The 13,429-nt window shown below is 44.1% G+C and overlaps 1 protein-coding gene across 1 annotated transcript in view; it reads right to left on the bottom strand.

Moving 5' to 3' along the window:
- gas7b (growth arrest-specific 7b) overlaps window positions 1-12,686 on the bottom strand; it is a 51,805-nt gene extending 39,119 nt beyond the window's left edge. Inside the window, exon 1 of the mRNA XM_080469248.1 lies at window positions 12,071-12,686. Coding sequence (XP_080325374.1) covers window positions 12,071-12,250 — 180 coding nt within the window. The 5' untranslated portion in view covers window positions 12,251-12,686. The remainder of the gene's footprint in view (window positions 1-12,070) is intronic.
- Between the last annotated feature and the right edge of the window lie 743 nt (window positions 12,687-13,429).

Raw genomic sequence — 13,429 nt, 5'->3', positions numbered from 1 at the left:
CTACGATGTCGAGCACTCAATCTGATTGAAAACTTTCTTTCTTCACTGTTTTTTGTATAGTGGTTGTTATAAAATTCTTTCAAAAAAAAAATGCTTATCTTATAGGAAAACAATAAGCAGATATTTCTACCACAATGCGCCTCGGCTTCATTTGTCAAAGTTCTATAAAAGGAAATTCCCATACTTGCACTTAAAAAAAAAACATGAACTACACTATGAACTTTATAGAAAGTAATTTACGTTGTATTACACACACACACACACACACACACACACACACACACACACACACACACACACACACACACACACACACACACACACACACACACACACACACACACACACACACACACACACACACACACACACACACACACACACACACACACACACACACACACACACACACACACACACACACACACACACACACACACACACACACACACACACACACACACGCTACTTGGCAGGCAGATTGAAGTCATCTTGCCACAGGTCTTGTGTGGATTTAGCAGATCTTACTGTCTTCTGCCTCGCCTTATAATCCAGGACTGAGTCAACCATGTCGAGATCAGCGCGGCTGTGTGAGGACTTCACCATCTGCTGCAGAACGAATGAAGCGTTGATCTATACAGCTCAAAGAGCATCAAACATTTCTTAGGCAGTACTGTCTATGCACATCCAATGATTCTCGCACTATCGACCAGGAGCATGAGACACCTGGGATTCTTAAAGCATTCGTATGACCATTAAGGTACAAGTATTTCCAAAGTCCAATGTGGCCACGTGATGATGCAAATATGAAAGATTACCTGATTCAGTGACTGCTTAGATTATCACGGCCAGTACTGAAAGGAGATAATTCATTACCCGTATCAGAAAACTGTTTTTTAGTAAAATGCATGAATAAAAAGTATATTTCTTCTTGTAATTTCAAACGTAAGCCTTTCGAATATATAAGGTAAGTCTTGATGTACAGCCAACAACTGTCAATACCGAGAGGGTCTAATCTATTGAATGTTTGTGTCTATAAAGACGGACGATAAGTTGATGTGACATTCATAGCATGCAGGTATTTCATTGTAACCTTTGGAGCACTTCTTGGGCCTTGCAGTCTCTCCTGAATTTCTTCTGATGCTTCAGTTTGTCCCACAGCTTTGATGTTCTCCTGTTTTGGGGGGGTTTTTTGTGCAAAATTGCAAATTTGTTTCATTTTTTTTGCCTTAAGACTCTGATATGTTTGATAGCTTCGATCACCAACACATCCGACTCCATATCATATTATTTGATGGTGTTTGTTTGACTCAGTGCTCCATCCAATCACTTCAAGTCAAACAAAAGCAAAACCTGCATTGAAATACTCCTCCTTGCTTTCACAATGGTATTCTTTGTTGATCACCCATGAGATACATGGAAATTGAAAGCGCAATCATTTTTTCCTTTGGACAGTATGTTGGAATTATGGTTCTTCCCTTTTGTTCTCAGTTTAATTAATTAAAAAAATAAAAAAATAAATAAAAAATGGAAAAAACCCTGTTGGGACAAGACATCCCCCTCACCCTCAGATTTGTTCCTGTTCTTGCAGCGACATTGAACACTTCAGTGCCTTCCAGGGAACCCCCTCCGCCCCCATACTTTGAAAACCCCTACCATAAAACATCTCGTATTCAAATAACAATTAGTTTCCTCTTTGTTTTATGGAAATCCACTGAAATCAATGAGTTTGATCCGTTTCTTCAGGACTTTCCCAGCTCACTCCTCATTCCGTCTTGTATACGCACCTACTCGTCTTGCAGACAAACCAAACAGATTCCAGCTGTGTACAGACTGGCGCACAGCTGTAAACAGCTACAAGCAAGCAGGCAGCCACAAACAGTGGGGACCGTCTCTGATCTGGTAGCTCTTCTGAAATAGACGCGAGGCACGCCATGGATGCTGCGATGACGCTTCCCCCACCTACCGTTACCTTTCTTCTCCTCCTACCTCCACGGCATCGGTGAAGCGTGGGAACAGAGGTGTGACAGGCAGGGGAAGCACCTGTTTCCTATTATTCACTCAGACACCTCCACCTTCCCTTTCTGGGGCAACTCCGTCGAATCGGCACACCCTGGGTTACTTGGAAGTTCACACAGAAAGTGCTGACGCGATCGTCTGCGCGAGGACAGATAGAGGCGCATGATCAACCCTACTGGTGAATGATAAAGCTGTATTAAAGCATCAAATATTCCCATTGGTGGGCCATTTCTATTCTAAGATTTTGGAGCAGGAGCAACAGATCTAATCTGACATACATGAGAAGTTAAATGTATCACCAGTAGAAGCAGAATATTGACAAATTTCTTCACAACTGGAAAATAAAGACAAAAATCAGTTGGGAGTCTAAACCACTTAATGTCACTGGTGTCATTTGCTTCTGTCATTTCTCAGAAAAGTCTCCTCACAGCCAGAAAGTACCCGGTTAAATTCCTGGCCAAGGTGTTCTTTTAAAGCAGGTTGCGTGTTCTCTTTGCACAACCCAGGATTTATTTTCCTCCCAAGTAGTCCAGTTTATTCCCATGTCCCAAACACAATGCGTATTATCTTAAATGGTGGCTGGAAGGGCTTTTAAAGTTACATGAGGTAAATATACTTTTATTACAATATATGAGTTTGTGAGAGATGATCGCTTAATTTGTGCTCAATGTTTCCACACTTTTTGATATCCAGTATGAAAATATGACCAAGGCTTTATCTGAAAAAAAAGATTGTTTCAGAGTCTGATTTGCTGTTAAAATTCCTGAAGTGCAAATTCCACAAGTCCTCACTTGGATGTCAACTTTCTCAATCATGCAATCCCGATAAGCCTCAAAGAAGACCAAAACACCAACCTGCAATCTGAGATCACTCTGCAGGCCACAAAGTTCATGAAAGACTAGAATATAAAACAATATAATACAGCTAAAGTCGCTAAAGTCGCTAAAGTCGCTATGTTACCAAATGTTGAAGGACAAAATAAACAATAGCTGAACAACTGAAAAGACCAATACACCTATGATGGATAAAATAGTTCACATAAACTGTAAAACTAAATAAAAAGCCAAAAACTGAACGTCTACTTTTTTCTTTCTTGCTACGAAACTTCAGTATCATGTCAAACTATATCTAAACTTCATGAGCTGCGTTATCGTTCATTTCAAGGTGAAACATGTTTTGTGGCGCCAGAATAATTTCATTTGGTGGAAAATGGTCAAAATGGCTGTTTTTGGTCTTTTGTATTTAGATATGAAGTTTTCGGTATTTTAGTCAGTTTGACTATTTTCTAACAGATTTTACTATGCATCAATAACACAATGGGGAATTTACTTATAATTTAAAGACTGTGGATGACCTTTTCAATTTCCAAGTATGTATTTATAGAGTGAATTCTAAAAAGGTTTCGGTTTGGGTGGTTAAAAAGCTCGACGACGTCCTGGATGGGAGGACGGAGTGAGAGACTGGAGGCTGTGATGCATATCTTTATTTGGGAGACATTGTTTTGGTTTAAGCAGATGTTAGAATCTGAAGCCACATTCCCACATGTAGACACTTCAGACAGACACTCGACAAGACTGATGCACATGCTTGTTGAAACATGCAGATATCCTACATATGCTTGCACAAACTGCCGTCGTTGTCCTCTCTGTGCTTTGGCGTTGCGCACATGTGTCAGCCACTAACAAAGCCCGATCTGTTGGATCCCGCCACCCTCCCTTCCTTATGAATTTCACGAGCCTTAATCGTCCCATTGCGTCCGATTTCAAGCTTCTTTGTATGAATGACTGAGACGATCTCATTTTTGGCGTTAACCGACACTCTTCAAGAACCAATGCATTTCTCGCGACGAGAGGTTAAAAGTCATTGCAGGGGCAATAAAGTGAAGATGTTTTCAAAGCGTGACCGTCTCGCTCGGCTGTCGAGGTGGAATCTTGCGACTCCCGGAGTCGTATTCCTCCGAGTCACATCAGAGTTGAAGGAATTTTTGCGACTCGTTGTTAGGACTGCGTGTATAGTGTTGGGAAATATCTTCAAGAAAGCTTTGGTGGGATGTGGGGTTTCCCGCCCGATGGGGATTACCCCTCCAAATGAACCAACTCCACCAACCTCTACTGACGTGTCAAACCTGTTGCAGCTAATGAGTCCCACTTCGATGTACCAATGTCTTCGGCCCCGTTTACCTAACATATGAGGTATACCACATACCTAACATTACCAATAACATTTTCACATGATAACAGGTCATTTTTTTGTTACGTTTTGAATGTCCGTTTTACACGACAACGGTGCTTGGTGCCACTGTCAACTTTTTGAAAACACTCTGACTCTAATGGGGGGAAAAAACGCAACTTTTCTTTAGCGCATGCCACCACGGCCAAAGTAAATAGTTGGTCTGCTCACGTGCAAGTAGATGGACAATAAAAACAATGGCGGGCCCCCGAGAGTGTCATGACTCCAAGCTCATATTGTCCAGCGACTTGGTAGTTTTATAGTTTGAAAATCTCTCGTAATGGCAATTAAACTTTGTCGCGTGCAAAAGGTTTAATTGTAATAAAGTCTTCATTCAAGGCTGCTGCCGTGACTCTAAACGTTAGCGGCTCACTGAAGACTTTCTGCTGAGTCGAGACTGTGCTCGAAAGTCTAACGCTATAGCATGAGCTGATCACAAACAACACAAAGACTTCTCTAAAAACAGCAAACAGTCGAGCAGCTGTATTTGAACAAAGTGGCCTCCCTGGAGGAGCTCTGTCTTCTCGTCTGACGTGACCACGTGATCTCTAATAACATGCTTTCAATCAGGCATCCAAAACAGGCTCACATACACTGGATTTCCTCACTCTGGCCGGCACCACCCAAAACAGCCTTCCACACGGACGTTCTTCCAAATTAGCGGACGGGGCAATTAGCTCAGATCCTGTGTGTGGCGGAATATTCCCGATTCGAAGAGCTCTGTTGTTGAAGACCCGACAAAGTTAGACGAACGCACATGGATGATCGGCAAAGAAACGACGAGGTTACATGAAACGGCGTTGTCGTGAGGACAGGCCCTGACAAATGTATCCATGCCGGAGTTTTATTGGTTTAGTGGGTGTGAAAATGGAAAGATTAGGCATAAGTTGTCAATAGCTGCAACTAAACCCCAACTAAGCTCACGCTTCTCAAACGAGAGTCCCATCATGTAATACTTGTCTTGTTCATTTCCTGACTTTTTTTTAAGCTTTGCTTTGCCTGTTGCTATGTACTGCCCCTACTCATCCTGCCCACACTTCTGCCAACGGAGGTGTTAAAAACCACCGGTAATATATTCTGTAGAGTCAAAGCAAACAGATTGTGGTTGACGCGGTGCTTTCAGTGGGCGCTTTGCTACTACTTCACATGGCTTTCTTTCCATGATGAGAAATGACTGCGTGTCAGAAAATGAGAGAGGCCGTGGTGGTTTTCCAATGTATGAGGGAGTGGGAGAGTGTGTGTGTGTGTGTGTGTGTGTGTGTGTGTGTGTGTGTGTGTGTGTGTGTGTGTGTGTGTGTGTGTGTGTGTGTGTGTGTGTGTGGGAGGGGGGGTGGTGTTGGCAGGGGCTCTACAGCAGTGTCCTGACCCCCTCTGGCTACAGTGGGGGGGGGGGATTATGCCACGCTAGTTTCACCGTTCAAACGTCTGCAAGGTGCAGTTAATTTCACTTCTACTGTTTCATAATAAACACAGCTGAGCCTCAACAGGCAGAAGCATTAGCAGCCTTCCATAATTTACAGCTCGTGGCAAATTGCTTACAGTAGTTCCCCTCTGGCTACTCGGACGCGTCGCAGCGTCTTCAAGATGCCGTCGCGATGGCATTGGCAGCAATAGTGACGCAACTGCAGTATTAAAGTCCAGGAAAGTCAACATTACATCACCCTGGATTTGACTTTAAGTTATCGGCCTGAGGCTGGTCCAGCTGTAAAGCTTCTATTACATGTAAACTGGTCACGTTGATGCGGTCACACTTCTTGGGGAGGCCCGATTCGTTCTGGAAACGTCCCGCTGAGCCTCAGAACTAAAACACTATGTAACTGCTCTCGATTAGCTCGTTTGGGGCCGCAACCCGGAGTGTGTCAAGAACTCAGCCTGTTGGACTGGTTCCACTGAGGGCACTGGAGTATGCCCCCCCCCCACCAGTGTTTCGGTCCTCTTCAGCTATAATATGTGGCAACATTAGGGTCTCACTTTAAACAAACCTGAATGACGTGATCATCAGGAAATGTGCTTATGAGGAACTAAAGCGCTCAAATATTAACCACTTAACTCAAGCTGTCAATTACAAGATATGAGGTAAACATGAGATAACATTGTTGAGTATCAGATAACAGTGTGATTTGCAATAAATGAAAACACATACCTCATTTTTTGCGATTTTCTATCTAACGACTATCTGACACATTTGACATAAAGGCCAACACTGGGTCTGCATTTAATTGTCATGTATCCTAATAATTTGACAGAAATGTAATAAGTGTTTTATGATATTTGCTATCGGTTCGCAAAATCAATTTTCAGTCTGTGGAACGTATTAATGTGAGATTAAACAATAGCAGGTCCATGCTACACATAAAAGATGGAAAAATTTGTAAAATCTTGAATTGACTAAGAACTTACAACAATTACACCTCAGAAGCGATTGTTTTATTACATCGCATGCCCTTCCTGCCACCATCAAGATTCAATCTCACCAGCAATGTGAATGCAGGACTGTTTAAAGAATCCTCATTCTGTTGTTTCAGTCCCTCAGGTTCTGTGGCTTTTAATCACAGTTGCTGATTTAATGCACTTTCTACTTTGACCAAAGGGTTCATTTTGTTTCGAATTAAGAAAACATACTGCCACCGTGACCCCATCAGTGGAAAAGAATAATAAGATAATTTCGGACAATCTTGTGGCCTAGTTTCGCACGCACCTGGACCAAGCCTATTTGTCTTATCCACGTTTTGATGAGGCATTTATTTCTCCATTTCTCTCATTTCAAATAGTTTCTGTGCCCACTGTCAGCAGAAGGTCCAACACAGCTCTTCGGTCTTAAATTCCGACACAACTGAATTTGTAATCAAATCGCCCTGCTATAGAGAACTTGTTAAAAAGATTTGCTCCTAGGTTTGGTATAAAACAGCGTCCGTATTTGCAAAAAACACATTTATCAATCAGTTCAGATGCAACCAAGAGATTTTTTTCAGTGTCTTTGTCGAATAAATCTTCCGGAGAACAAACAACCTTCCTTTGTATTTTCTAGCTTCAGCAGGCGAGTCTGGATTCAGTCACACATCCTGATGATTGAATTACTGCGTGAATCCGAGTCTTCGAGAAACCTGCCGCTGTCGATCCGACGACAAGCAAAGACCAGACGACAGCCGATAGTTCAACTCTGTTTGTGTGTCGCTCAAAGACGTCCCTTCCCAAAAGCATCCTTTCCATCTTGGAAGTGATTCTTTGTTTAGTAGTTCTTGCTAATAAACGGAGATTGCTGCATGGCAGCAGCTTTTATTCGGCCCAATCTGCCTCTGAACTTTCATAAAGATAAAAAAAAAAACCTTTCTAAAGAAAAACCCCACCGATGTTATTGAAAACCTGAAGTAACCTTGAATGACACAGAGACAGCAGAAAGAAGGAAGATGGGAGTAAGGCATTACTCAATGGAATGATGGAGTAACAACAACAACAGAGCCAGACTCGCGAGGAGCTTCGAACATCTGCCGGGAAACACCAAAGACAGGTCCAAACCCCACGATGTGACCTCCAGACTGTCCTCCGGCGGGAGGTTAGCTCACAGAGCAGGTCCGTGACCCCGTGTTGTTCAGTGGCTGATAAAAAAAACCTCGATCAGAAGAAAAAAGCACCGAAATGTCATCCCTCCTGCTTTAACTCACTCATTTTTCTCTACTGGATAGGAGAAGCCAGCACGACTTAGCCAATCGCTGAATGACTCAGAGTCGCTATGACTCAGGAAGCTCTGGACCTGTTGCCGTAATCGCAGAAGAAACACAAAGCCGGGCCGCTTCAGTCACCGCTGACACCGCCAAGCCTCACTCTTTCCCGCAAGCTTGTTGAAACCAAACAGCTCCGAATCCCAATGTAATGAATTCCTTTTAGACCAATCCAAATGCGACAAGGCCTTGTCTACGAGCGCGTCGTTTCTAAAGAAAACAGGTTCACGATCCCTCCGTACATCTTCTACAGTGGACGAAAAAAAATGAGATCGGTAGTCGGCGCCAGAAATATTTACCAAATATTGTTTTAGAAATTGTTGCTCATTTGTCATGTGCCCACAAACCAGTAGTGGGAGCTACAGGAAGGTGAGACGGCGATCCACCTTGGCATGTATCTTAACACTTACGTCCACCGTTTTTACCTGGTTTAGCAGGAACTGCTCTTGGCTTGAAAAGAATGGAGAATCGGAGTCAGCAGGTGTTTAGCTTGACTTGTTTTAGAGTACAAATCAAGGAAGGTCACACAAGCGAGGAAATAAGGAATTCCATTGTAAAACTGTTTTATTCTGTCCTGAATATCATTTTTGTGGGCTGAGAAACACACCCAGAAATGACTTTCAGTGATCACAGCGCCCCGTCTGATACAGAAGTGAATTATTTCCGTCGACGTGAACACAATCCATCAACTCAGCTGCTCCATCAGATTCAAAATAACAAGAATTCTTTTGGGGGGGTGAAATAATTAAATTTCACAACATCTGAGGTCTTGTTGAAGATCTAATGGGAAAACGGTGGTGCCAACGTTTTGGGGACTGAAAAATCGAGTTTGCAAGGAGTTCTAATCGGGCTCTTCCTGGAAGGGCTAAATGACAAAACCACAAGCTGCACTCAGTGATTTATCGCTGTGAGAGGAAAACGTGGATTTTTTTTTTCTTCTACTCCTTCAAATGTAGGGGAGCTTTAATGTGGCATCAAGTGTTTGTCAGGGAGAAACCAGCTGAACCAGAGTGTGAATGATCCATTGTGCTCAGAAGAATGGAGCTTGTTTGTAAGAACAAAGCCGCAGAGCTGGAAAAACACAACGGGGCTTGATCACATCTCCACCGAGCGACCCAAACACCCGTCTCTGTGATTAACCCGCAGCTCTTTACCAGTACGAGAGCGAGGCGGACGCCGCCCGAAGCTTGAGCTGACTTTCCAGAATGAGGAAATACAGAAGTGGCTTTTTGTTTCGCCGTTACTCATCTCACCGTGCCGTCCGGCGGGAACTTCCAGGACGCTGCTGATTAACCTGCAGCACGGGTGACACATCCGAGAGGCAACCGGGGGGAGGGAAACTTCTAGTTTCGGTCCGTGTAAATCCTCCTGCGTGAAATTACAAGTGAACTACGGCGTTCCTGAAAACAGTCATATCGAGTACGTCGAAGTTCCCGTCTCCGAAGCAGTCGTTTTCATAGAGTACTTGATACTTGACAAGCCAAAGCACAATGTATAGTTAGAAATCTCAAATGTTTTCCGTGAAACATAGAGAAATCTAGCTCCTTTAAAACTTCCTTTTCTTCCATCGTTTCAGCCCACTCAGCTTTGGCTTGTTTTTCCCCCCCGTTTCCACAGAGGTGGAGTCAGAGTGTTGAAAATTGGGTTTTCAGAGACTCCGAGCACCGCTGCTGCTGTGTGAACCGACACCCAAAACTCAACGAAAGTTTGCGTTTGCGCGTGAAAACGTTGTCGTGTTGACGGGGGCCAAAGTGTGAACAACGTTTTGAATCCTTTTCCCAAGAATCATCTGCCGAGACTGAATGAACAAGCTCAACACAGCAGCAGGAGGAGATACTGGAGAGTTTTTGAGGTCTGACTGGAAGCCTCCAAGGTCTGGAGACGTTCAAACACAGGCTGCTTGTGTTTTTGAAAAGGCCACAGACCGTCGTGATGCACAAAGAATGATCAGAAGGTTGAAAATCTGACTGCAAGCTCTACCAGCTTGGGATCAGCTAATAAGAAGAATTTCAATACAAGTCAGTATTTCTTGAATCTCGATCAATATCACTTTGATTCATGTGATTTTTTATTTTTTTTCTTCTGCTATTATACAAAACAAACTGGTGTAAACTGTTCTGACAGGTCTGCTGTTACTACCCGACTGCCAAGAAACACTTCGACACTAACCAAACAAAGTCAATCAACTAGCGACCGCAGAGTTCTCACCACCGTGTCCCTTCCCTCGTATTGTACTGGGTATTTTTAGATGGTTTATCTCAGCGTCAGAGGCCCACGAGGAGGGATGGCGGTTAAGATCGGCACACTACAAACACAAGCGGCGGTGAATCCACGTGCGCGTTTAGATCGTCTGAGAGCGTCGCCGCATCGCACGTCGCATCGAGGTTTACCACGCGGATTAGAAAAAAAATAGAAAGCAGATAATGGCTGCTCCCGTCTGTCAGGTTCAGTGTGTTCACCCCCCCCCCCCCTGTTCTTTTCAAACTGTGTGTCAAACGGGATCGCTGTCCTGGTGAGAAATACTTCAATTCTAAAATAGCTGCAAATGTTTGGTGTTTTAACTCAGAGAGAATGACGTTTACAGCTGAAAGATGACCACAGGAAGGAAAAAAAATTTTGGAACCATAAAGGCGAAGAAAACAATCCCAATCAGATGAGAAAAGACCGAGACGAAAACCAGGAGGTTTAAAATAACTATAAATATATCAAAAATGGAATTTTTATAGTTGTTTTTTTTGCAGCCCGGAGTCTGACTCCCACAGAGGGGGAATGGGAAACTGCTGTGAGGTCAAACGATCGGAGGCCGCTGGTTTTATCAGTCCCATACAGAGAGAAGAGGCATGCCGCCTCTTCTGGACCAAGAAAGTCAAATTCATCGTTACCTCGAGTCCATTTATGACACTAGTAATGTAGAAAAACTGCATTTTTGGCCCAGTTTACACAACTTTTTCAAGCGGAGGCAAAACGTCTGGAGCGCTTCAGACGCCCGTTGACACAAGTCACTGAAAATGGAACTTTTCACAACTGCCTCCTCGGTTACACGACAACTTTCCAAGTGACAACGCCTCGTTCATTTCATAAAACCTCTGTGTACAGACAGCAAAGGCAGAAGCACTGAAAATGGTGTAGGTAGCATGCCAGGCCACGAAGTGGCGCTGTTTGGTTGTTTTTGTAATTTTTTTGAATTTAGTTACACTAATTTCCGTTGTCGTAGAGAATTTAATCTCAAACCAACGATTCAATCGCTGTAAGGTAACGCTGTAAGGTTAACTGAATAACTGCTGCTGCTTTGGCAAAATAAGTTCTGAAAATGGGTGAATTTCCGTAAAGTTTTGGCTGTTCTTTCACGTGACGATGGCGTTTCTCATGTCTGAAAATTCCATTTCAGAGTGACACCTTTGAAAATGCACCACTCTGGGTAAAGTGCAGTCACGGCAGATAGTTTTTCTGCATATCTGAGTCCATGTAAAACAACTATGAATGTTTACAAACATTTACTACAACATCACCGGCATAGGTGGAGACACATTTCTTACAGACAGCAGATCCTGAGAGGATATCACCAGCACCAACTAATGGACAGGCAGGAAAACTACATTTTGGGTGTAGGGAATGGAAGGGGCCACTGTGGCTCCAGACAGGGTGGGGTAGCTGGTGTGGTGGTGGTGGTGGGGGCGTAGGTTGTAGGGGCTACTTGCGGCTCCAGGCATGGTTGAGTGGGGATCCGGAGGGGCACAGGTTGCACTAGTGGCTCCAGGCAGGGTGGGGTGGACAGTGGGGAGCTGCCAGGGTCACTGTGCTTCAACAAGGTGGGTAAGGGGGCTGCGGGGGCCACTTATGGCTCCAGGCAGGGCTGGGTGGGTGGTGGGGGCTGTAGGGGTCGCTTATGGCTCCAGGCAGGGTGGGTGGTGGTATGTGGTGAGGGGCTAAGGAGGGCTTGACTGGAATGTGCTGAAGAATGAGGAAGCTTGGAGCTGCAGGGTAATCACATCAACACAGCACGGGGAAACTATTGAAACCTTCTGAATGCTGCCTCTGTGTCACACATTCAAGAAAAGTGCAATATTATTAATAAGAAAGAAAAAAACTAAAGTTTGCATTACCTCCAGAACCTGCACGTAGCTGGAGGGGAACCATCCCCGGGCTCCATCCTTCTCCCCTTCCCACCAGCCTCCGGGCAGAGCCTGCACCACCTGGATGATCTCGCCGGCCTCGAAGCTCAGCCCCTGCTGGTGCTGCTCCCCGCCGAACCGGTACAAGCTCCGGCAGTACGCCCCGGACATCGCTCGGGTTCTAATCCGACAGTCGGCGCTCCCGGAGGGGGGAGTGATGGAGGTGGGAGGTGGGGGGTGGGGGACTCCCTCCTGCTCCGTGATGAAAACTTTCCCGGAGGAGGAGCGGGGTGACAGGGGACAAGAGTCCGAGCAGAGGTCCTCCTGCTCCCGAAGCCCCGGAGGAGGAGCGGGGTGACAGAGGAGTTAAGTCCGAGCAAAGGTCCTCTGGCTCCGGCTGACAGGACGCTCCGGTACCGAAGCTCCGGAGGAGGAGAGGTGTGACAGCGAAGTTAAGTCCGAGCAGAGGTTCTCTTGCTCCGGCTGACAAGACCCTCCGGAGTAGAGGCGTGGTGAGAGTGGAGTAAAGTCCGTGCACAGGTCCTCCTTCTCCGGCTGCCGCTGACAGGACGCTCCGCTCCCGAAGCTCTGGCTCCCTACACGCTGCGGGGCAGTGAAGCTGCACGTTGTAAGGACAGGGGATGGGGCCGGAAGTCAGACAGCTAATCCTTCAGAGTAAAAACACTGCACTCGAACTTTTACCGGAAGTTCTTTAAAAATTATTTATTTATCAATATTATACAAAAAAAGCATAATTACTACTGATCATTTTAGCAGGTAAACAGACAGATAGTAGATAAAATCACAAAAAGATATAATGAAAAAGCTAAAGACATTTTAAACAAATTTTAAAAGTGTTTGAACTTTTCATAAAACGTTATTAAAAAGGAAAGGTGTCAGAATAAAACCACTCAGTTTCACAATAAGTTATGAGCAGAATCAGAAAAAAACTTTTAGACAAATTATATACAGTATTGACAAAAAGGAAGAAACAAAGAGGAAAAGAAAAACTTGTCGAATGCACATCCCTTCATCCAAGCGTGTTTTCAAAACAAAAGCACAACACTCAGGGAAACTGGAGTTTGATAGATAGATAGATAGATAGATAGATAGATAGATAGATAGATAGATAGATAGATAGATAGATAGATAGATAGATAGATAGATAGATAGATAGATAGATAGATAGATAGATAGATAGATAGATAGATAGAGAAAAGTAGAAGAATGGATAAAAACTAAATATTTGGGGAAATATGTAAAACTGAAGAAATGGAATTAGAAAGAAAGAAAAATGAATGAAAGTCGAAATATAGAAAGGAATCTTACTGAACACTACAAAAAAATTGA

The sequence above is a fragment of the Lipophrys pholis genome, assembly GCF_963383615.2.
Source record: "Lipophrys pholis genome assembly, chromosome: 1".
Taxonomy (NCBI): domain Eukaryota; kingdom Metazoa; phylum Chordata; class Actinopteri; order Blenniiformes; family Blenniidae; genus Lipophrys; species Lipophrys pholis.
This window is presented reverse-complemented; position numbering and strand designations above follow the sequence as displayed.